General features: G+C 35.6%; 2 protein-coding genes across 2 annotated transcripts; both read right to left on the minus strand.

Annotated features, from left to right (window-relative positions):
• Positions 1–9031: 9031 nt before the first annotated feature.
• Positions 9032–15272, minus strand: LOC113740377 (protein neprosin). The gene is made up of 7 exons (XM_027267987.2): positions 14553–15272; positions 14362–14448; positions 13933–14121; positions 13285–13452; positions 13142–13195; positions 12903–13055; positions 9032–9484 (listed from the first exon to the last, which is right to left on the minus strand). The coding sequence occupies exons 1-7, from the start codon at positions 14778–14780 to the stop codon at positions 9170–9172; spliced, it is 1194 nt and encodes a 397-aa protein (XP_027123788.1). The 5' UTR covers positions 14781–15272; the 3' UTR covers positions 9032–9169.
• Positions 15273–16171: 899 nt separating this feature from the next.
• Positions 16172–19612, minus strand: LOC113739884 (protein neprosin). Its single transcript, XM_027267283.2, has 7 exons — positions 19214–19612; positions 19019–19105; positions 18705–18914; positions 17998–18162; positions 17652–17705; positions 17418–17564; positions 16172–16764 (listed from the first exon to the last, which is right to left on the minus strand). The coding sequence occupies exons 1-7, from the start codon at positions 19460–19462 to the stop codon at positions 16387–16389; spliced, it is 1290 nt and encodes a 429-aa protein (XP_027123084.1). The 5' UTR covers positions 19463–19612; the 3' UTR covers positions 16172–16386.
• Between the last annotated feature and the right edge of the window lie 6516 nt (positions 19613–26128).

Consider the following 26128-nt stretch of genomic DNA (forward strand, 5'->3'; position numbering starts at 1 on the left):
TGAGTTTGGCCCACCTGTTAACTTTGTCTCGAGTGAGAGCCACTCGTTTGCCTCGGACCCAAGATTCGATCAGATTGCCACTATGGCTCTGTTTGTCTTCCACATTGGCATAAAACTCTCGAATCAGGTTAGGATAGTAATGCTTGGGCAACTTGAGTATGTCCTCCCAACCAAGTCGCTTGAAGGCCGTGGAGATCTTGTAATGGTCATCCACCTCCGGCGCCAAAGTGCTTCTCAACTATTATTTCTTTGTCTAAACCGGCTTCGTACCACTGCTGATTCTCGATTGATGTGAAACGTGTGGTATCGTAGTCCGGAGGTGGTTCGTCACGACTGGTAGATGCCGTCTTACGCCTAAAACGAGGTGGGGACTGAGGAGAAGGGGATTCCTCTTCAGGCGACTCCTCTTGTAAAGAGGGTGTATGTTCCTCACTCGATGAAGGTGTAGGAGTGCGAATCACTGTCCTTCGTGTGTGAGCCATGATGCCTGGATTACAAACAAGATTCAACACAAATTAGAAGCAATACAAAACATAACAAACACAATTGTCTTAATGAGTTAAGAAAATTTCGGCAGAGTTTCCCCTTGAAAAAGGGCTAAACTTCCTACCAGCTGTATCCAAAAACAAGCACAGAACCTGCTTAAATCATTTTAGATACAGTGGTGGGCATGTATAATATGAATTTCAATCCTCATTGTCAACACATGGTTTGAACAATCCACTTTTCGAATTTGTGAATCCCATCTTTCAATTAGAAGCTCATTTAAAAGTCCAATCTCATGAGAATTGATGCATATTTCAACAATAGAGTATAATCTCCAAGTGAGTATGGCCTATTAATTAATACCAAATTACGAACTAATGAGCTAGCATTCTTCTTTATGAGTGCCAATTATCTCTAAGAATAAGGAATATTCAATCAAAAATTTCACATGCTTAAGCTTAAAAGTTTAGAAAAATAAACAAACAGATGACTATAATAACAATTTTGTCAATTTTAAGCTTACAAGTAGTTGACATAGAGAAGTAAGTTCATGCATTTAAGAGTTCATGCGCATAAAGCTAAAAATTAAGAAGGAAAAGCTACACAATAATACCAAATCCACAAATCCAAAAAACCAAGGATTAAAATAGTTGTAACAATCTATTTAAACATAATGTAGCACAATTCTAAATAAAAATTACAACAATTAAACAATTACCAAAATATTCACAAAAATTAAAAAATAATGAAAACTAGTACGTGCCTTAAATTGCAAATAAAGTTGTAAATTGTTACCTCAACTGTGTTCAATGATGGAGGAAGATGATAAAGATGCAAAAAGTGAAACATAAACGACCCAAATTAGTCCCCAAATTAAAGAAATGGATTTCGGCCCTAAGTTTTTGTTGAAGATCAAAACACCTCAAATTTATGTTTTTGATTCTAGAAAACTCAGGGTTTAAGCTCAAAAGAGGTTGAGAAATGGTTTTATGATGAAAAAGCAGATGATAATTGGTCGAAGTGGAAGATTGGTGAGGGTGGGGAAGGGTTTCGGTTAGAGAAAAGAGAGAAAACTGAAAAAAAATGAGGAACCGAGCCCGCGGGTGAATTCATATCGTGAACAAATTCGAGGTCGGATCTAACTGAGTTTTGTTGGATCCGAGGTCGTATTCACAATGTTCAGGTTTTGAGTTCGACAGATCCGACCTGTCGAACTCAAAACCTGAACATTGTGAATACGACCTCGGGTTTGTTGGTCGGATCTGTTTTATCATCCCTCTGATCGAAAGGGCTCGGATCATCTATTGCGGTAGTTCAGACGAGCCCTCGGATCTATTCGAGTTTTGTTGGATCCGAGGTCGGATTCATAATTTTCAGATTTTGAGTTCGACAGATCCGAGGTCGGATCTGTTTTATCATCCCTCGGATCTGAAAGGGCTCGGATCATTTATTCCGGTAGTTCGGACGAGCCCTCGAATCTATCCAAGTTTTGTTGGATCCGAGGGCGGATTCACAATTTTCAAATTTTGAGTTCGACAGATCCGAGGTCGGATCTGTTTTATCATCCCTCGGATCCGAAAGGGCTCGGATCATCTATTTCGGTAGTTCAGACGAGCCCTCGGATCTATCCGAGTTTTGTTGGATCCGAGGTCGGATTCACAATTGAAAGCCATGGGTTCCAATGATCCAAGCGCGGATCCTTTTTTGGATCCGAGCTCGGATTGTTTCGTTTCTGCATCATTTGCAGAAACTGCAATTTTTTTCAAACTTTTTCTCCCATTTTCACCAAATTTCGAAATACACATTTGACAACCTGTTCATCAAATCTAACCCCCCACACAAGTGTAATATACCAAAAACACAATATCCAACCTATCAAAACACATCAAACATATCCACATTGCAAATCAAGGGGTGAGGTTCTTTGATCTTTTTTACACATTTACACCAAAATGACACCTTTAGGTCCCGTATGCACATTGAATGAGTCCATGAGCAATTATAAACATGTTATCACCGGAACTCACTTGAACATTCATGAAATGCACATTGTATATGCTCCATGAATATATATATATATGTTTATATATATACATCTACTATCTTTTGAAAAAATTTTGACAGAATCTCCCCTTAAAAGTGGACTAAACTCCCTGCCAGCAAATCCAAAATAGACAACATTTAATCTAAACAATATTTCCGACAACTTGTCCAAATACAAAACACAAAACTACTACAAGTCCCACACATTTTTCTCCCCTACACTTAGAATAATATTCATAACAGGAGCACACAATTAGAGTTTTGAATATCAATGATGTCCAAGTTTTTCATGAGTGCCACATCCTCTGGGTTTGTGTGCTCTTTGTGTGCGACGTGGCTGGGCTGGCATCACCATATCGACTTGCGTAATCTGTGACTCAAGTCTTTGATCAAGTGCTTGGGTACTTTGGCCTGCATCTGTACCTCCCACATGTTGTTCACCACTGCCATGATGCTCATCTGTATTGGGCGTAAACTCCTCCATAAGTACTGAGGACCTAAAATGACCAATAGGTCCCGTAGAGGTGCCCTGGTGCTCAGTAGCCTGTGACCTTCCATCAAATCCAGTTTGGACGGTGGGTTCTGGTGATCGGAATCTACGACGGCGTCCACCGCCATGCTGACCTCCGTGAACATTCTTAGGAGCTCTTTCAACGCGACGGGGGTCAGCTGGCAGTGGAATTTGCTGTGGCACTCGTGGAGGGCGAAATGCAAGTCGGGATGACTCCCCTACAGTTTCTAATGTCATTGATGCAAAGTCCTTCATTGCATTAAAATAATTCGCGTGCTGTTCGTCACTCTATGTTAGAGAGGTCTCTGCCATGTAATACACCTGAGCCATAGCATCCATCTGGAGTGCAAATATTTGAATGAATAAGGATTAATAGAGTTAAATCTATATCGACAACTTGTCCGGGAATCTATTTCACTAGTTGTAAGGAAAACTTACCAGATATTATGCTCTGGCGCTATCACCCTGAAAGCCCTCCGGAAAAATGAGTTGCATAGTAGGATTTGAAACATATAGCACTGTCCGCTCGCGATACCACTGTCGATACTCATCGGATGGATATGTAGGATCTTCAACTACAACACCATCTTCCACATGTGAATGACGATTAGTCCACACCTCAACATATGCTCGATGTGCAGTTAACCAGTCTTGGTTCCCCTTGCCACGACGATCAAGAGAATGCAGTGCCTGTTGATTTTCGGTCAATCTTAGATCAGGCACGGGCAGATGATATCCGAACTGTCTCATAACCCGATTCGGAAGATGTGGCTCGACAACTTCCCAACATATGAGATACATGACATATCTCCAAATGCGGCGTCCTGCAGTACAATATGCAGGCAGAGAAGCGAGAATATCGTCCGAGTATGGCTGCTATATGAACTGCAAGACCAATAATTATTCAATGACATAACCTTCAACCAACATATGACCCTAATTTTAATGAAAAAATACTCAGATATAACGGCAAAGTCCAATCACAAAAGCATCAAAGGATGTTAGTGTACCTCTCGGGCACGTAAGCCCGTCAACTGATCTCGAAATATAGATACAATATGTCTTGCCACTCTGTGTACATCAAATTGAACATTCCACCTGCAGGAACGAATTCGAGCCGTTGTGTCTTAAAGGCGTCAATTGATTTGTATTAGTATTATAGACATATATTTGATATACATACCGAACTCCATATGGATCAGGATAGTGCTCTAATGGATGCACTCGATCAGGGCGAACTGTTGGTATACATTCCCACGCCCATAGCTGTAATTAAATTGTATTTGAATATATTAATTGATCATTTATAATTCTATAGTTAAATCTAGACACGTTGAACGAGACAAATGTACCTGAAGCAATATTAATGGTCCCGCAATGGACGATTTAGAGGAAGATGTGGCGCTACACAATGATCAATACAGAGTTGCTAATATCGCACTACCCCAACTATATTGCCCAACAGTTTCCAAATCTCGTAGTAATGGCATATACAATAACGGGACTTTATTACCAGATTTATCTGATAATAAATGACCGCCTAATATCAGGAGCAGGTATACGCGGGCCCCTGTCTACATTGGACATCCGAAGCATCGGGTGCCAACCCTGCATCTAATACTCTAGATAAACACCCCAATTTGAGCTGTCGCCCATCAAAATCTGATATCGTTGGAGAAAAATCAAGCAACTCCTCACATAAATTCATCCACTCCTGAACACTATAAGATATATCTATCCCTATAACTGGAGAACCATCTATGATAGACCCCACAGAACCTCAACATCCTGTAAGGTAACTGTAGTCTCTCCAACGGGGAGATGAAATGTATGAGTCTCGGGCCGCCATCGCTCCACTAAACTAGTGATCAAAGCATGATCGAGCATCATATATCCACAGTCAAGCACCCCTTCAACGCCAACCAATCGAATATAATGCCGAACAGTCTCAGGGATAGGTGTATGATCCCAAAAATACCTATCACATCGTCTGACATCAAACTGATCACCTAGAATGTGCCCGTCAAATATAGAATGTGCCTGGTGTGCAGTGCCTGCTGAGATAATATCATACACAAATGGGCCCGGATGCAGGACTGCCCCCGTAGGAATGTCGGCCATACCTCTGACAACAATAGCTGCAAATACATTATGTAACATATAAGCCTACACACATTTGAATAGAAGAATAGGAGTTTCTAAAACTAATGCAACACTTTAAATACAGACCTGCTAAAAACAAGGTCAAAAATATGACCCGATTGAAACATTGATCAACAACATATATCTCATAAATCATATTAATTCCATAATCCAAAAAATTACAGATATCATAGTACACTGGTTCCTATCCCTAAAACTGATGATATCAAGCACTAAATTTTGGACAATTTCTTCTATTATGACCTGATTGATGACAATTTGTACATCTTCTTGGCTCCTCTGGGTCTCTCTCATCCATCTCATTCCGAATTCTTCTAGCTCATACCCTTCCAGCCCGACGTGCAACATATTTACTATTATCTGCCCGTAGCTCCCAATCTGGTTGGAACCAAGTATCCGGATATGGCAAAGGGCTAAACTTTCCTGAATACTGCACCGCCCACCGTCTTTTTGTAAATTGGAGATCTACAAGTGCACCAGGATTATCACCTCGGTGCCTGCACACGGCCATCACGTGCGAACAGGGAAGTCTGTAGCACTGCCACTTACCACAAGAGCATGTTTTATCAAAATACTTTACCGTTAGTGTATTACCCCCTTTGCCATCCACACGTCTACCAGTCACAACTTTGTACACCCCCGATGAGCCATCGAACTCAACAACCCTATGGGTTCCCGCTTTCAGATCCGAATTCTTAAACCGCCGCCATATCTTTGGAGGAAATGGATTACGGCAATGTCTAACATCCTCTCTTCTTATTTTAAACAACTCAACTGTCCGATGAAATGTCATATCAATACAAGCCCGGATAGGCAAATGACGTGCTCCTCTAAGTACATTATTATAACTTTCGGAAATGTTGGTTGTAAGAATACCCCAACGGTTCTCACCGTCATGTGTTAGACACTACTTCTCAGCTCCAATGTTAGACAGATAAGTCCATGCATCTGGAAACATGTTCCTCAATTCTCGTTTGAATGCCCGCCACTTGCGCAATTGTCTGGCTTTTCCCATTGCCCAACATAACCTTCTAAGGTGCAAGCCTTTGAAGTGAGTCATTAGGTTACTCCTAACGTGTCGTAGACAAAATCTATGAAAGGCCAAAGGTTCTTGCCAATAGTCATAATGTGTCATGGCATGGATGATACCATTATGCCGATCCGAAATGACACAAATAGGATACCGATCACGGGCCACATTGTATCTTAGTTGTTCCATGAACCAAAACCAACTAGAAATAGTTTCTTCGTCGATAATGGCATAGGCTAGCGGAATAATCTTGTTGTTGGCATCTTCCGTTAACTGCAACAAGTAGTTTGCCTTTATATTCGCCTCGCAGATGAGTGCCATCAACACATATAACCGGTTGACACATGTGAAATGCATCAATAGCCGGTCCAAAAGCTCAGAAGACATACTTAAATGTCTTCACACGATCCGTACTATCAGAATGGTGCAACCACCTGATCACAGATCCCTGATTTGACTGCATAAGTGCATCAACATATTTCGGTAGTTCAGTAAAATTGGCATCCCAAGAACCGAATATAAGTTCAATAGCTTTACGTCTGCCGTACAAAGCCTTTTTATAAGAGACACCCACCTTCAAAACTTCCTTAACATGGCTTACTATATTCTTTACTTTAAACCCAGGATCATCTTCAATGCTACGAACTATGTGTCTAGCAATAACCGAAAATGTTCTTAAATGACATTGAATTCAACATTTGGGAAAAAAATCTTTTACTCACATACATTTTTTTTGTATAAAATATTGACCTACGAAATTAAGAAATAAACAAATTTTAACTAATCTAGTCTACTTATTTAAACAATTGTTTAAAGAAAAAAAGGAAGAATTTAAAAAGAAAATTAACAAATATGATACATTAAAAGGGGTATATTTTTCCAAACATATCATTCAAGAGGGCAAAATACCTATTATTATAGTTTAGGGGATAAATTGTAACTGGGTAAATAGTTTATAGGGATTTTTTTGCATTTAACCCTTTATCAAACGATTATTACGTGATTATTTTTCTTATAGAGTACAAGATATAATTTGCTATAAATGCAAAAATAAAGATCTAGCATAATAATCATTTCCAAATTTTATTTGTTTATTGTAATTTATTATTCATAATAGATATATATTTTTTGAAAAAAATTACTTTTTATTATATATATTTTGAAAAATATATATATTACACATTGTCATTACTTTTTTTTAAAAAAAAATTGATAGAATCTCCCCTTAAAAGTCTAATTACTTTTTTTAATGCTCACAAGAGCTTAGGGAAGGTTTTTATTGTGAAAAATTGGAAGTTTTATGGATGAAATGGAAAATTAGGGTTTCGGTGAGAAGAGGGAAGAGGAAATCTGGAAACTGAGGAACCGAGCCCTCGGTTTCAGACATATTGCGAAATGATCCGAGCACGGATCGGTTCTTGAAGTCCTCGGATCCGACAAGCCTCGGATCCGTCTCACCAGGAACACAGACGATCCCTCGGATCCGGCCGGGTTTTCTTGGATCCGAACTCGTATCTTATGGATCCGGGGTCGGATTTGTCTGGATTGACTTCGATCCGACCTCGGATCTTACTTCCTCTGCACTAAATGCAGAAACTGTGATTTTCCAAACTTTTTCTCCCTTTTCCAAACTAATTGTCAAACTAACCATGGCAAGCTAATGCGACTCAAACCGAAAGAACAAGAACGATTAATAAATTGCCAAAACATAACAGCCAGCTCAATTCAGCAAAACAAAAATCCTGTTGAAACAACAAACAAACTGACAAGCAAAAAAAAAAAAAGATAAATTCATACCTCTTATGGCAAATTGGGAGGGAGGGGGGGAGATGCACAGATTCCAGACAGCTTGGCAGAAATGGGACAGCTTGGTTTCAGCGAATAGCTTCCGACGACAAAGATGTGAGGGATTTCCTCTGCCGAGATGTGAGCGATTTCGTCTACAATACAATGGCAATGGCGGGGAACTGAGATGCTTGGAGCACTGACTACCTCAGCAAAGGAGACGAGAAAGTGACCTCCAATTTCTGTTGGCTACGAGACATTTTTGAATTGGGTTTCAGACTGAGTATCTCGCATTTGTCGAATGCGAGGTACCTCACCTCGCATTTCACAAATGCGAGCTTTGTGTTGGCTTTTTTCTTTTCCGCACACCATTTCTCATCTTTTTCCGGAACAATAACCTCGCATTTGTGAAATGCGAGGTCAGCTTTTTTTTTTTTTTTTTAATTTCGGTGGTAGAAAATTTGAGAGTTCGCATTCATCAAATGCGAGTTCCTTGAGCTCGCATTTGATGAATGCGAAGACCCCAAAAACAGAAACCAGTACACAAAATACCCCCTTTGTAGAATTTTTTTAAAAATCATAATAATTTTAGAAATTTCTCCCAAATCAAGGCACTCCGATTATCAACAGTAACAGGTTGTTGCCACCACCCCCTTATGCAAAATCACCCCAAACATCCAAAGCTACACCCACCAACAATGAAACACTATAGCGGCTAATACTACACTACCAATGAAATGTATACAAAAGCAACTAGTACTACAATGCCAATAAAAAAAAATGTATACAAAAACCACGTCCTTTTTTTTTCAGTGCAAATAGATGAATTATTAGTATTTGCGTGGCTAAGGAGGCCTTGATGTAGAAGATAAAATTGAGATTTCAGAAATTAGAGATTCTTGGCTCATTTTCCCTTATCCCCTCCCTTGCTAGAAGAATAAAAATAACTTTAAAAATTAGTATTTGCGTAAATCACAAAAGCACAGAAAGATTACATCATTGAAGAGGAACAAGGATCAAAACGGAATTTTATTGGGAAGGGACTGAATGGATGGATAGATAGATGTCTGTGAATCCACAATATATAGTCTGCTGAATGATACAAAACATACCAAATATGAAGACAAGCCACTCACAATCATGTGAAGCCACTATTCGACCATGTTAGACACCTCGAAATGCTGTCTTGCAAAGATTCCTACACTACATAAAGGCACTAATTTATCAAGGGCTTCAGCAGCTTCCAAGTCTTGAGTGTTCGTTGCTTTGCCAACTCCTCCTACTGAAATATCACCCGTTGTAATTTGAGCTGGTGCATTCAGTCCCATTGATCTGGCTTTAACCATTATTCCCCCAAACTGAACCATGTTTGCATGGCTATGTAGACTACTAAACAGAAGTGATGGCCAATATCCAACAACTAACCCTGGCCCGATTTCGAGCCACCAATGCCCATGCTTAGCATCCTAAAAAATGAAACTTGAGTAGTATAAAGACAGTGTGTTTGGGCAGGAGATTATTTGAAATATTACTTGACTAATGTAGTACTATTATAACGTGACATACGTAGATGGAACTACAAAATATATCGTGAGGGTTTAAGCTTTAATATATCTAAACTTAAATGTATAACCTAAAATATTTTTGAGTTTTTGTAGGGGTGAGATTTTAAATTTAGAATAATTTACATATAACCCCCTGTGATTTCATCTGTTACTACATGATCCTTCAACGCTTCAAAATGTCCACTTCACTTCCTATGGTTTTATATGAAGTTGAAGCTTGATGGAAAATAGTTATGTAATGTCATTAGTTGAATTATCAATAGTACCCTTACTTAAATGTTAAATCAATCAACGGCTTAACTACCTTATATAAAACTATAGAGAGATTACGTCGATAAATGCAAAAATCACAAGAGGTAAAATGGATATTTATATAAATCATAAGAGGATTACAAGGATGTTAAAGCACGTTTGGTATAAATGCCTAAACTGGTTGTGCATTCCTTCCATTTTCCACTAAAACTACAAGGGAGTTATTTGGCTATTTTAAAGCCTTAGGAGGGTCTATCATTTTGTAAAACTACAGGGGGTCATAAGTAATTTACCCTTCAATTTATAAAGAGTGATTTTGAAAAATTTTTAATCTCATAAGGGAGGAAACTTAAATTTTAATAGACTTGAAAGAGGCTCTTCCCACATCCCCTAGTTCCATCTTTGGTGATATATATGAGATTTTCTTTTTAAAAAAATTTAATAGTGATCAAAAAAAATAAAAAAAAATAAAAAAATGTGTTTGTAACACAAGCAAATAATATTTACAAAACAATACCAGTCCAAACATGATTACTACTCTATCAAATATGCCAAAAAAAAAAAGATATTTGACATTTGAATAAAATGAGTTGTGACATGATTAGTTCAAGCTTGTTACATATGAGTTTATTAATTGGGACCTTCTTTTACATAAATTACGCGTCCCACCATGGGTATCCTCCTTCTTTGAGAAGTACAGACGTGTAAATATAGACTATATCTATTACTATATAATGTAATCGTATTTTAACTAAAATCACAAATGTCGATCAGAAACTATTCAGAATAAAAAAAAAGGGCTACATGGATAAATAAAATTAACTTTGTAAAAATGTTTTTCTATTAGATACTTTCCATAATTTGTATCACAAAAATAAAAAAGTAGAAAGGATTTGAACTTCTTCCAAATTAAAATTTGAAGAAAATCTCAAAACATATATAGTCAAAATGAAACTGGAAAAAAAAAGATTTCCAAAGATTCAAAATAAAATATCTATGAATCTAAATAAATGTTTTTAATTGTATAGTTGATACAATTTTGGTAATATCTTCTATAATAAGGTAAAGCCAATAATTGTAAATCTTCAACATGTATAGTATATGCCAAACCAATCAAATATGTACAACGAATGTGAATTTCTTTTATTTATAACCTCTTTCATGTAGAAAAAAATCTTTATTAAATTAGATTGGTTTTATGAGTACTAAGTGATTAAATTATAAAATATTAGAATGTCATGACTATGTCAGTTATCAAATGGCATTGCCTAAGATCTACTTTAGTATCTTAAGAGTGAGGGTTAAACCAATAGTTAGTTAATAAAATAATTTAAAAAATGGAAAGTCATGGTAACTAAACTATGAAAAATTATGCATGTATGATAGAAAATGTAACTTTAATTTCCAAAAAAATTTCAACGTTTATTGCCATAAAGAGAGAAAATACTAAAGTAAATCGTTGATAAGTATAAAAAAGAAAAAAAATAGTTGTGTTTTCTTTATGCAACTGAAATAAAAAAAATTAAAGAATAAAATAGTGAGAAGGAGATCACTTCATGTGTTGCACACCAAAATAGACAACAAACTAAAGAATGGATGAAAAAAGAAAGTCTACAAAGCTTATACACCATGCAACGCTTCACTATTTTGACCAATTTTGTTATTAGTCATGTAAGAGTTTGTAGAATTTTGTCCAATCTTTTTGCTTAAAATTTAAAATTTGATGGTGTGATATATATCTTTCAACTTAATCAATTGTATCTCTTGATAAAGCCATGGCCATGGTTTTTCACGTGACAGTGTATTCCTGTCTTTTTTCTTTTTATTTACTCTAAGAACTAAAACATATGACCAATTCAACTTTAAACATCAATAGATTCTTTGACATTTGATTTTTCTGGCCTATAATGACATTAATTTTGATTAAGTTCAATATCATATACTTAAGGGCAAATTACACTTTTCCCCCCTATAGTTTAGTGTTTCTTTATATAACTCTTCTATGGTTTCAAAAACTATATATAACTCCCTCATGGTTTGGATTAAAGTGTCAAACTAACAGAATTTGCAATCCATCACAAAGTCAACTAAAATGTCAAAAATATTCCCATGTAAAGTTGAAAATTACTTATTCTTCAACTTACTTATTAACCACAAGGGGATTATATATATAAAAACCATAAGAGGGTTATATGGTAAAGTACTAAACCATAAGGGAGTTATATGATAAAATATAAAATCATATGAGATTAGAGTGTAATGCATATTATGTTTATATATTTTGGTCATTTCAGTCATTTTAGTTTTTAAACAATGGTAATTTCGATATTGTCCTAGTTTTCATTACAGATGATCATTTCCGTCACTTTAACACTTAATCCAAACTATAAGGGAGTTATATATAACTTCTAAAACTATAAAGGAGTCATGTGAAAATTAGTTATACCACAAGGGGGTAAAGTATAATTTGCCCTATATTTAAGCAAGTTCATACACATGTGAAGCACATGCATTTTGCTAGTAACCCAACATATTCTTTTTTTGTGGAGATATTAAAGGTGGCATGCACTTGCTAACTGCCCTTGTCACTTGCCTTTAATTTTTTGTGATCCATTACTTTGATGGAAGTTGTGTGGTTTAGCGGAGTTCAAGAAATGAAGCTTCATTTAAAGCCAGTTGTTATGAACTAGTAACAGAAGTTTCGTTGTTGTCAACCAAAAAAAAAAAAAGTTTAGTTGTTGTCAACAAAGGAAAAATAAATAAATAAATAAAAAATCCTGATGCCCTGACAGAGAGGAGAATCTGACAATCAAGTAACTATATCAAGAATAGTTGGTAAGCCAGAAAGATATTATAATGAGGATGATATACAACCATTCGTATGTTATGACATACTGTTGCCTAATTTGAGCAGGCAAATAATAACAGGGTTGTACTTTTCTTAGTTTCATGTGTCGAATGCAAATATGCGAATTTAGTTTCATTTTGCAAGAAAAAAGCTAAGTACGTTTCAATTAAAGTCTAAGAATCTGAACTGGAAGGTTGCATAAGATGGCATTGAGCTTACCTTTGCGATGATCATCGGTATGCCGATATCTAGTTCTCTGCCATTCTGAGAAAATCTTGGAGAGATTGCTGCCCCTAAAGAAATTCTATTAGTAGTTTGTACAAAGCCTGAACACAGGAGGTTATAGCATCCCGTGGTTCCATATGAATCAGCCTGCAGATTGAAAGTGATCAGCAATCAAGAACTTTTATGTCTAGCACATACAAACGTAACTTAAGGATGCATATTTGATGGTTTACCGTCCAATACGTGAAGAATCTGGGGGAGTTGTCTCCAAATAATTTCGGATTAACCTGGAGAATATAAAAATGGCTGATCCTTAGATGTCTTCTTCTACCCCCGAAGACTTAGAAAACATGATTCTTGTGTCTAGTTTACGTACCTGCAAGCCGGCTTCAACGGTATTAAGATCATTACTAGTACTATTACCAGAGGCCATCCAGACTTGTGACAGTCTGAAGTCATATTGGTCCGTCTCATTAGCTTTCCAGACATGTATGTAGAGTCGTGCTCCAGAGTAACAATCTCCAGTAACATCGCCAACAGGTCTCTACATTGCAAATAAAGAAAAGTCATGTGTATAAAATCCGAATCTATGAACTTTTGATGCTACGATTGGAAACTTAAAAGCTTAGACAGAGCCAAATATGTTAACAGCAATTTGATTTGCAACTTGATTTATTCATATTGTCCAATGAGTTTCTTAAATATCATTTTTTTCCTTTGGTAAGAATTTCACTTTTATTCTCTTCTCAAACTTCTCATTTGTTTGGCATTGTTCCAGAAATGTAATTATTTTGAGGAGAGAATAAGAAAATGGCATGATCTATTTTTCGGAGAGAGAGAGAGAGACATTTGGATGTAATTATAGGAAGAAGATAAGATAAGTTTCCCCAAACTTCGAGTCGCTTATGCATTGATTTAGAAATCATTGCCTTGATAAATCTGAGAAACTGACCTAACTAGTTTCTTAAAAACTAACTGAACCAAGGTTTTTTGAGTGCCGTTTTACTTCATTTCACAGACTTACCAGTTGATCATTACTGCTTATCTTAGTATTCTGTTTGCTGAAAGATTTTCTGCCGAATTTGTGCAGTGAACCAGCTCTCAGGACATCTTTCATTGTAGTTCTTCTGATAGGTACAGTACCATCCGGGCACAATTCACCAGAATCAGTCCACAGTTGAATGCTTTTCCTAGAACCATGGTGGGTTGGTTTCTGTGAAAATATCAGCAGAGTTATTGTTAGAAGCTCCGTCTATACCAGAACCAGTCCAAACAAAAATTTTCAAGACATCAAATTTCTTTCATCATAGTGTCCCAGGTTAAATCTGGATATGTTTTAATTTTCTCAGCCCATTACTAGGTATGTGTAAATGTACTTTTAACAAAATAGTTTCTTTAGACTCTAGTTTCTGCAGAAACATAGAGCAAATGATCTGATTCTGAACACAATTACCAGTGGCTTCAGTCCTTTGAGCAGAGGATGGTCAAAAGCCGGTTGGAGATGAGATGGGACACAATCTATTAGATCACCATCTGGACTCTGTGTCAAAGAAGTTAGGCAAATTGAAATTAGTAACTGAAAACCACTAAAAAGATGCCAAATTTAGCTAGCAACAGTACTGGAAAGGTATGAAAAAGAATTGCCTCAATTGTCTTGATTGCGAGTTTGTTAATCCTCCTCAGATACCTTCTAATTCTCTTTAACTTCTGCACCCTTTGACTCAGATGGATAGTTTGATTGCGTAACAGGTGGTTGTCACTGGAATCCAATATATCATTTGGCATAGAAAAGGCAGATGAAATAGAAGAAGCAATAAGTACAACCAATGTGAAGATAATTCGGATTGTTTTGTAAGATCTGGCAGAGGCCATGCTTGTTCTGTGTATATCTATTTCTGCTTCTCTTAACTTAGTGTTTCTCCTAAATACAAATATCACCCATTTGTATTGACCACCATGACATTCTGAACGACAGAATCATGGTTTACTAAAAAATGATTGTCCATCAAGATAGCAGTAGTGCTCAAGAAGCCATCCAAATCATTTATATTACCCAACAAACCTATCAAAGAAAAAGTCAAATCAACTCTCCCTCAACATTTTGAACTTTCTTCCCTCCTATCTCTGGCTTTTCAAAGATTCTATAATGTTATAGTAGTCTCTCAATAAGCATTAATCAGTATAGGAGGTTTCACCAGTAATATATTGATAGTCTACGAAACTCAACTGGTTATCATAAAGAATGTGCACAGACAAAAGGACTTGCAAATTAATGCATAGGTTAAAGATTCAAAACTTATTTGCTTGCTCAGTGCAGCTAGCTTAGGGATGACAGCAGATGCAGATGGAATCTAAGTTATAATTTGCTGCTTGGTTTTCACTTTTGTGTAGGTCAAATTCATGTGGCTTGCTTAATCTCCACAGCTAGGTGGTTGGTGGGCGCATATCAGCCTCCTCATCAATATTAATCTATTAATCGACTCTCAATTTGTCTTGCTAATTTTTCTTCCTGTTTTTCAGATTTTGTTCCCTTCTTTTCTAACCTAAGAAGTCAGGGTGGGTGTACACAAATTTAGTTGACTTCAGATTCCAATGTATTTGACATTTAGTTCAGGTAAAAGCATCTCACTCTACATATGCTGACTTGAAAATCACTGTTATGTCTAAAATTGTTTTATACCCTCTTATTATTTTATTTTAGAGATTATCAATTCCATGATTCCGTCTGGGAGAAATATAGCCAATTCATATAGGTAAAATGTATCTATATCAGTACTTGCTGTTAGTTGCATGTGCCTAAGCAGAATCTGTCTTTGGCAAACAAACAATCTGTCTTGATGGCCTAACTCAGAATTAGTTTGTCATTTTCACTGTTTCTCTTTGTTTGAGAGCTGTTAGCAAGTCTTGTTTAAGTGATTTTGTCTTACAAGGAAGGCTCATGTTATATTATAAACTGAGGTTGGTGACAAAAATGTTACATTTTTTTTGTTTTCCCCATGCTTGGCACATGCAAGTCTCCTCATAGAACGTTAAGCACTCATTTTCATGTCTTAATCAAATTGCTTAATCTAATACACAAAGGAAGACTAATATTGAAGTTGTTGTGGCTAGGTTCATGTTTCAACTTTCAAGATGGACAATCAATGGCATATTGGTCATTTTGCCTGAACTTAACCTCAACTTTGAGAAGGATAAAGAATTGCATTAATACCATACATGGCTTTCTTCTCTGTGCATGCATGTAACTTTCCATATCCACAAGGTACAAAAGTAGAAAGTAAATTACACACAAAACTCCTATTTTTCTTCTTGCTACAAAGTAATGGGTAAAAAGTTGGGGGGGTGAAAATGTGAAATGGAATGCTTTTCAAAAGAATTTTGAAATGGTCTCTGTCTATTTTAAAGGAAAGGGGAAATTGGGGACCAAAGGAAAGTTTTAGGCCAATAATAGGTGACCACCCTACACTTTTATGCCCTTTTAAGGACACCTTGAGTTCCTTCCAGGGCCACCATAGTAGAAGTAATTTCCCCAGACATTGTTTCTTCCTGCTTTTATATCATAACAAGTAGGATGATCAGCCAAGAGATGAAGATTAGATAGAGGAATTAAGCTGTTATCCCAGTCAACAACTTGCAAATTTCTGAAGTAAGATGCTTTGCCAAATCCTTCATCTGCAAAATGGCCACTTCCCATCTGTGTTGATGTGTGATATCCTGTTGATCTGGTGTTTACTATTTCTCCACCAAACTGAACCATGCTGGCATGGCTTCGTAGATGACTAAACAGAAATGATGGCCAGTATCCCACAAGCAATCCTGAACCGAATTCGAGCCACCAATGTCCATGCTTAGGATCCTACAAAATAAAAATTTATGAGTTCCCAATTTTATGAATGCAATTTTAAATTACTGCTTCCTCTTTTACATTTTTTGTAAGTCAATGGGAAGGAACTGTAATTTGAAAAAATGCCATAAGTAGGAGCATTCACCAGCTGCATTCACGCGTTTGCTCTACTTATTTCTGGCCTATTAGGCAATAATTCAACTCAATATGTAGGATAGTCTGAGTATTCTACTATTACCTTCAAAAGCCAGTTGTTGTCTACTAGCAAGAAATATACTTAATAATACAGAAGGAAGGGAAAGAGAATTTTTTTTACTCAGAGAGGAGAATCTGACATTTAAATGTCAAGAACAGTTGGACAACTTCAAATACAAAATAATGTAATCGAGGATGTTTCGCGCATATCGTAGACTTGCTAAAACATTGGTCAACCTGTTGTCTTCTAACAGAAAAATCATAATCCATGCTAACCATTAAGTAATTGAACAGGAAGTGCTTAGTTGGCTTATTCTTTTCCTCGTTTCATGTGTTCAGATGGAAATGACATTGTACGGCTTAAAGAAATCACTCGTGTTGCTGAAGTAGCCAAAAAATGTTAGATATCTTTAGGTTGAAAAGAAAAGATAAGAGACCTGGGGAAAAGTATTAGGGAGTCTGTCATTTACCTTCCATATCATAACACCAATATCAAATTGTCTGCTACTGTAAGATGACCTTGGAGAGATTGCTGCCCCTATAGAAATTCTATTATTTGTCTGTACAAATCCTGAACACAGTAAATTGTAGCATCCTGTGGCTTGGTATGCATCAGTCTGTAAATTAGGTCATTAACGGTAAGCTTTCAATGTCTTAAAACATGAATATTAGTGCATATGAAGAATTCAACTATTGATAGTTACCGTCCAATAGGTGAAGAACCTCGGATTGCCATCTCCATATAACTCTGGACTAACCTGGAAAAGTGTGAATTGGCAAATTCTTAAATGTCTTGCTCAATCTACATTGACTCAAACATAAAATGCAGTACACAATCATAAAAACCTATCTGCTGGGAAACTTTTCTAATAAAATCTAGACGACTATCATTTTTGCAGAACAAAATTAAGTTTTGACCATACTTCTAAGAAGGTGTTTAGTTTCACAAGAAACATCTTTCCTGTTAATACTGGAAAAATTGAACAAAAGAAACATGTTTCCCCCTTAGAACAAAAGACACAGAAGATAAACTTTTCCACTTGTACATACCTGCCAACCGGCTTCAATGGTATTAAGATCATTTCCAAAAGTGCCAGAAATGATCCAGACTTGGGACAAACTGAACTCATATGGGTCTGTGACGCGAGGTGTCCATACATTTATGCTGACCTTAGCTCCATAAAACTGATCTCCATTTACAAAAGCAACTGCATGCTACATTGCAAAGAAACAAGTATCATCACAATGACCAAATTCATGCTAGATAACCATGAATTTGTGCACTGTTATTCGACCCCTTTATGTTGATCTTTTGATGCTACAGTTAGACTAAAGCTGAGAGCAAAAGATCTATTAGGGGCTTTGGAATTCAGACTACAGACTGAAGCAACCATGGTATATTCACTTTTTCAAAATGAAATTTCCGCAAATATAACTAAGGTCTTATACCATGCCACTCCAATTAGTAATTTTATTTGAAAGAGCACTAGCCCTTTGGTTGTAACTATACACAAAAGAGAAGAGGGCGGAATAGGACAGTTTACCTCAAGTCTAGCCATCTTTTCTCTTATGGATAGAACAGTCACATCTTCAGCTACATCTATCTGAATAAATGACATGTTTTATAAAAGCAACTAAGGCTTTTTAGTCCCCCCACTTCCCTATCCTTAGTAAATAGAATCTAATTCACTTAGGAAATAAAGGTTTCTTCTCTGTGTATTTTCCTGTGAATTATGCTACAAACTTCACATACTAACCTCATGATCACTGCTCATGGTGTCATGGCGTACATTTCTGATTTTTCTTCCAAATCTTCTCAACGTGCTAGCTCTCAGGACATCTTTCTCGGTAGTTCTTCTAATTGGTATGGTCCCTTCTGGACAGGCTTCACCAGAATCAGTCCATAGTTGAAAGCTCTCTGTCAATGCATCAACGGAGTCATGGCCTTTAGGCCTCTCTGGCGGTTCCTGCATTTACTTGATCAATATTTTTCAGGGAATCACAAATGACAGAGATTTTATACAAACACAAAATTGAAGAGTTATGCTTTGATCTGAACTTATAAGAGTACCAGTGGCTTCTGTCCTTTGAGCTGAGGGTGATCAAAAGCTGGTTGAAGATGAGATAGAACACAATCTATTACATCACCATCTGGGCTCTGCAGGAATTATAGAATAACATTAAATCAGTAGACTTAAACCTAACGAGACATCAAAACTTTTCAAATTTGGTAAGAAACAGAACTACAAAAGTCAGAGAAGAATGCCTTAATTGTCTTGACTGCTGGCTTGTTGATCTTCTTCAGATAACTTCTAATCCTCCTCAACCTATGCAATTCTGAGCGCGGCCGGAAAGTTTGGTTGGATAAGAGAACGTTATGACTGGAATCTGATGCCTGGATAGTAGGCTTGGACGAGACAGGAGCAGTATTGAAGGAAACAAGAACTGACAAAACAACAAATGTGAAAATGATTGGAAGTTTTCTGTAAGATGTTGTAGTAGAAGAAGAAGCCATACTGCAGCTTCTTGTTGAATGTCCTTGTGTGGTTGTTTCTTCTGTTAATTTGGTTTGAGTTTGTATGCATTTGTGTGTCCTCTCTATAGTCTATGATCTAATTTACAAAACAGAAACATGGTTTATTCCAAAAGTTTGTCCATTGGCCACCAGCATTACATACCTATCAACAAACAAATGAACAATTCAAATGTGTACAAACCAAAACATCCAACAGAAAAGTTAAACCGGTTCACTCCTCAACATTTGCTATACTTCTTTTTCCTCTCTCTCTTCCTCAGTGAGATTCTAGTGTGTCTTGGTCTTGTGTTTCTGACACACACAACCTTCAGCCTGGGCTCGTTAAAATAGGCCCCTACCAGAGGAGGTTATTGACACAAGGGATTCTGGTCAAAAGGGCCTTATTTTAATAGAGTAACAGGCATTAGGGGTTGTTTACCTGATGATAGAACTAGAATTCAAGGCATTATTTGTTTTCCTTTTTCTCCATCTTTTCAACTTTTTGCAGGGTTCAGATTATGGTTCTTTGCATGTTTATTTCCACTTTTTGCATGCTCGTCAATCCTGTATAATATACTAGTATAATTCATTAGTTAAAAAACAAAAACTCCACATTTCAAACTTTCAGATTCTTGTTTCTTATATTTTGTCCTGCAAGTTTTGGCGTATTAGTAAGACAAGTGGAGAATGTTTACCACTGTAGATCGGAACTCATTGACTGTTGATTCTTGAGTCTAAAATGAAGTGGAGTTTAATTGGACAACTACTTGATATAATGATGAATCTGTATGAAGGGTCGCTACATAATGATTGCAGTACCAATATAGGTAGAGTAAATGAAGGACTGTACAAAGCGGACATTTTTTGGTGGACCATATTTAAGACACATGATTTGCACAAACATGAAGATAATGATTACCATCAGAAAAATGTAAAATATACACTAGAATAGAGACACATCATGATGATGCAAAAAATAAAGTATATCATTTTTTACTTGCTATTTTTGAGAATCATCATAACCTAAATCATAATCATGATTACCATGATTTAAGAATTTTGACCTTGAATAACTAAAAGTAAAAGATTCTCAGTAGCATTTCTACCAATGAACTTTTGTTTACTGTAAAGAAGGTTTTGAATTTGAAACCTCTCATTTATGCCTGTCATATCATTTAACACATCCATATCATTTAATGCATCCCTTTTCCTCTTTTAACAATGAACTTGTGCGCTAGCAATATTGTAGCGTTCTTTGTTTGTTTTGGTGGTAGTGAAGGCAATATTTGACTTTCTACTGCTAGTAGAAATTAATAATTTTGTGCAGTAAACAAGGTAAAAAATATTTTGATAGGAGTTATATTTTGAAGGTTTAATAACTAAATGGCCCTTGCAATATGGAGTAAGTAGCAAATTGCCCTCTATAATTAGAAAACCTACAAATTATTCCCTGCAAAAAATAACCAAACACTTGGGTTATATTTTAGGTACAAAAAGACAATGATGCCTTCGGATATACAATGCTTTGATATTTTCATCCTAAGGAAATGATATTATTATATTTTTTTAATTAAAAAAGTGCTTTATCTAGGGAAAATGACAATACAATTGTAGATATAAATAATTATAGACTTCCATTAATTATTTATAGTAAATAAATATTCTAGTTACTTATGATAATTTATTCTATTTAAATATTTTTCATTAGAAAATGATAATATGCATTTAAACATCAAAAGAAATTATTAATAAGAACAAAGAAAGAAAATTGAAAGTGAAATACTTTTGATGCATATTTACTTTTTATTTTGGATAGAATGCTTTTTAATAGGAAAATTAAAAAAATACATTTCACGATTGAATAATATCAAGGTTATGCATATATGTATTTCAATGTCATTTTTCTTTCTTTGAAAGTGATATCTACATATGTACATACATACATACATACATAAATGTACATATATATATAAGCATTGAATATTACATATATATATATAAATTTAAAGATATATTATTGTTCTATTACCATTTCCTAGACACAAAATGTTTTTTGCTACAAAAAAAATATAGTAACATCCTTTCCGAAGAATAAAATGAAGAAATCATTATGTAATCAAGGGTATGACTATCTTTTCACACCTAAAATTTAATCCAGATGCTTGACCAAGTGTTTGTAGAAAGGCAATTCATGTATTTTCTAATTACAAAGGAGCAACTTGCAATTAAGCATATCTTGAATTAACTTTCATTAGAAATCCAATTGCATTACATAAATCAGAATGGGAAGGGATTCTGTGAAATTGTGAAAACAATTGCACCATCTAATTGATGGCCAAGGTGGGTGAATTTAAAATAAAATAGTGGGTTTGATTATGATATATAATTTTCAACAAATGAAAAATTTATCTATATTTTTACACATTATTATCTTAGTGTCTATATTTATTACATTACTATGTATATATGCCGTCATAGTAGTACATATATTCCATCATGCAGTTAAAATTAGTGATTGCATGGTAATTGCGGAGACCCGGATAGAATATGCATCTTAGGCCATGTTTGGATTACTATTTTCTAGAAAAAAATATTTGCGTTTTCTGCTGACACATTTCCTTTGCATTTTGCACCATTGCCAGCTGAAAAATAGTTTCACCTAAGAAGCTTTGGATCACTTTGCAGTGGAAAAGTCGAATAAGATCTAACATCTAGAAAGAAAATAATGCTGCTTCTCTTTATATTAACAGAATGGCCCTTTTGTGGTCCTCATAAATTTGAAAATGATTAGTGAATTATTTTATGGATTAATCTTTCCTACACTAGATGAATGACAGTTATGTAAAATTTGAATTTGAAATTTAACTTTTACACATATATCATGAATCCAACGGTGATAGTGGATACACTGTCAGTGTATATAAGATTTACTCTTATTTTATTTGTAACATAATCTCTTGTCTCCTTCCTCAAATAATTGGATTTGAGCAACTGCAATCTTTTTCCTGAATGCTACTTTTCCCACATTAATTTTTTTTTCACACCATTTAAAGAATAAAATAATCTAGAGATACCATATAGCATCTTGTTCGCTACAAATTTTTTTTTCTAAATAAAAGAGAAAGATAATTTTGCCTTATATTTTCACCATTTTAGCGGTGGCCAATTTCATGTAGGCGTCTTTCCCCAGTTTGAAGAAGTACATGGTAAGCACCTGCATGTTAGAATATGTACTGAATTAGAAAATGAGGTGAAACTATGAAAAAAAAATTAGGGAATTTATTTTCAGAAAAACCCTTTTTACATTCATTTAATATAGTAGTGTCCTTTTCCAATTGAAGTCAGCAATGCATCAACCACTAGAAGAAATGCAGACATTCAACTACTTGGGGAATCCTCAAGAGTTAGCATTGTGGTATGCCACTTAATTTGGGTAAGCACAAAAAGTTTGGGCCCTATCAAAGGCTCTCTTTTATGGGGTTCTGGTGCCCTCCACTATGAGACTGCCCTTAGTACTAGTAGTATTACTTTAATTGTCTCTTCTTTTCACAAAAACCCACTCACATTTCCCATCCACTTCTGCTGCAAAGATAAGGATGTCTTCTTTCTTGATATTGGCCCATGATAAAGTGTCACTCTCCTTGTAAACAATACCAAAGAGTATTCATGTTATCTCAGTGGAAACATGCCCTTTTTGTAAAGTTGGCATGAAAGAATAGATTCCCACCCACAACCTCAAAAAAAGTATAATTTATAGTTATCTGAGTTTTTACTTAAGAAATTGCAACCATATATCTTCTTAAAACTCGTGTTAGTGACATGGATAATGTTTGCTTGCTTGTAATATTCTGATTATGTGTATTAAAAAAAGAACATTATATCATGTGTTGCTTAGATATGAAGGAGATTAATTAGACGGAATTGCTTTGATAGTTTTATATGTCACCTTTTTTTTTTTTTTTTGATAAAGTGCACAAAAGGCTGCCAGCCTGTTGAATTTGACATTGAAATAATAAAAGCATACCCTTTAAAATTAATTATAAAGCATTATTCTTGAACAGCTTTATCATTCTTTTTGCACATTCTCTCTTGATTTCAAGAGCACCAATTATATAAATGCATATTTTGACAGAGACATTGAATTCTTCAAGCCTATACTCTACTCTACTCTACTAGAGAATATATACCATACAGGCCTCATTCCCTGTGCAGAAGATATTCATCTGGTTTCAGGCTTTCAGGCTTCAGCCATTAGGAATCAAAAGGTTCTGCCTGCCTTATATGCCTGAAGGAACTATCCAATTATTTTGCTCGAGCTGTTGTTCTTTGTTTATTTTCAAATTTTTTTCCTAGTAAAGAAAGGATGAAATTTAAGAAGGAATTAGAACTCAGAATCTTCACGTTTTCATACCTCAACCTTAGCCAAAATTAATTATTAGAATCATTTGATGCTTGGTTTTGAGCAATAAGTTGCCCTTCTAGAGCCCCCCTCAAGAAAGAAGACAATGGATTTGGATTTTGAGCGAAAATGGCAGCTTGAATTTAGACCAAATCTCAATTGACTATGGAATTAATGAGGGGTTTAATACTTTGATTACAACATTACAAAGGTAAACAACTTTAAAATATCGGTTTCTAACTTGAAAAATGTGCAAAATGGACCCCCAAAATAAAAAGAACTAGTCTCTCTAACTCTTTTTTTTTTCGTCAATCAATTCGATAAATCAGCCAACTCATGGACAAAGAGGGATAATTGAAAAATGTGCCATCTAAGCATGGGAATATTGTAGGGAATCCCCTCAATTTTCCATCACAACACCACCCATCAGAACTGTTGGCTTGTCCTATAGACAGTGCCTGTGCCAGGTTAGAAATCACTAATCAAAACATCCCACTAGGTTCTATTACAAGATGATGATGGTTCACTGAAAAGATGAACAAACTGGAAAGCATGTGACGCAATCTTTGTTGTACGAAAAAGCTTTGTAGTCTTTCTACCATCTTTCTGGAAGAAAGCACAAATGCGCTGTTTTCTTTATAGACATATCGGACTATGAAAGCCCAAATGTATAACAAGATGTTTTGGTTGTATATGAAAATAGACAAGCTAGGAAACAAAGGAAAAGCAAGGTTTGCCATGCTCAAATTGAACTTCAGAAAGCATGTTTGCTTTCAAATCCCACGATATTTAGTTCTCAAAAAGAGAATTAAGAGAGACAAACATCAATTAACATAGGTTTTATTACATGGTTTTTCCATACTGCAAAATATCAGAACTAATCAACTGACATGAATTGTGCAAACATGTTTAAGATTGACTACAAGAGGAAACACAACAAAGATCAGAACTGATCAACTTAAAGGTTCTGACATGAATTGTGCAAATATTATAAGATTGGCTACTAGAGGAAACATGGGATACCTTTAGTCACAGAAAATAGAAATTTGGACCAGTACAAAACTGAATCATGAAACATCTTAGAAGAATGCGTGACTCTGATCCTGAAATGTTTTAATTAATCAAGAAAACTAAAAATCTTTTTCTCATTCTGCATAATGTACAAAGACCATACCTCTTTCCACTTTCAAGCTTCCCCATACCGTTCAGTTATTCATTTATTTTATCAACATATTACATTATTGATAAAAGTAAACTATACTGTGTGAAAGTCTGTAGATTCTGCTATAGCCTGAAGTCTCTTTGGCTGAATATGCAATACTTTTAGAATTCATACTTCATTTTCTTTTTTTGCAGCATGATCTAATGAAATTTCTTAAACCATTATCATATCAACCAAGATGCATTACACTAACATTTCTTTGAAACGATTTATAGTATTAGATAACATGGACCACAGAGGAATTTGTTGGTGTCTCTCTTAGTTGCAGTGGTTCGTCTGTGCAGGGGTGTTTCGCGAATCGAGCAGCTTGCGAGCCGATCGGGAGCGGCTCGAATACGAGCTCGACTCGAGCTCGTCAATATCGAGTTCGAGTCGATCTCGAGCTCGAGCTCGAGCTCAAAAACATTAAGCTCGTTGGCTCGCGAGCTCAATTATATATTTTTTTATTTTTTATTTTTTATTTTAATAGTAAAATTACATATATATCCCTAATATTTTATTATTTATTAAAAAATTATTATTTTATTCATTCTTAAAAATAAATATTTATTTTTTATTTTTTAAAAATAAAAAATTATTATTATTTTTTTATTTTTAAGCTCGAGCTCGAGCTCGAGCTCGACTCGAATTTGACTCGAGCTCGAGCTCGATATTTTGAGGTCGTCGAGCTCGAGTTCGAGTTCGAGCTTCACAAAATTAACTCAAGCTCAGCTGATTAGCCAAAACTCGACTCGAACTCAGCTCGTTTGCACCCCTACGTCTGTGGTATTAACCAATTATGAAAATATCCCCTTAAGATAGGGAAAAAAATTCTTTATCTTAGACACATTGTTCGGATTCTAGAGCATTTATGCGCTCCCTGGAAATGTAGATTCTGATGCTGGAGGAACCTTTTACGGGATGAGACTTTATCTTTTTTCTTTTTATATTTTTGGAGGAGATGATACACCAATACTAAAGTCTGAGCAATAGTAACTTTCAATCTTCAATCTCCAATTTTCCCCGTCAAAGTTACTAATGGCATTGACAAGAATTGTTAATATAT

The sequence above is a fragment of the Coffea arabica genome, chromosome 4c (assembly GCF_036785885.1).
Source record: "Coffea arabica cultivar ET-39 chromosome 4c, Coffea Arabica ET-39 HiFi, whole genome shotgun sequence".
In the NCBI taxonomy this organism is placed as follows: Eukaryota; Viridiplantae; Streptophyta; class Magnoliopsida; order Gentianales; family Rubiaceae; genus Coffea; species Coffea arabica.

Excerpts from the sequence above, each read along its gene's own strand:
- LOC113740377 (XM_027267987.2), bottom strand. The coding sequence starts at position 14,780 with ATGGCCTCTGCCAGATCTTACAAAACAATCCGAATTATCTTCACATTG. Across the intron at positions 14,449-14,552 it reads TCGCAATCAAGACAATTGAG|AGTCCAGATGGTGATCTAAT; the intron begins GCAATTCTTTTT and ends TCTTTGACACAG. Across the intron at positions 13,056-13,141 it reads GATTCTTCACGTATTGGACG|GCTGATTCATATGGAACCAC; the intron begins GTAAACCATCAA and ends TTCAATCTGCAG.
- LOC113739884 (XM_027267283.2), bottom strand. The coding sequence starts at position 19,462 with ATGGCTTCTTCTTCTACTACAACATCTTACAGAAAACTTCCAATCATT. Across the intron at positions 18,163-18,704 it reads CCATGAGCAGTGATCATGAG|CATGCAGTTGCTTTTGTAAA; the intron begins GTTAGTATGTGA and ends TTTGCAATGTAG. Across the intron at positions 17,706-17,997 it reads CCATTGAAGCCGGTTGGCAG|GTTAGTCCAGAGTTATATGG; the intron begins GTATGTACAAGT and ends ACACTTTTCCAG.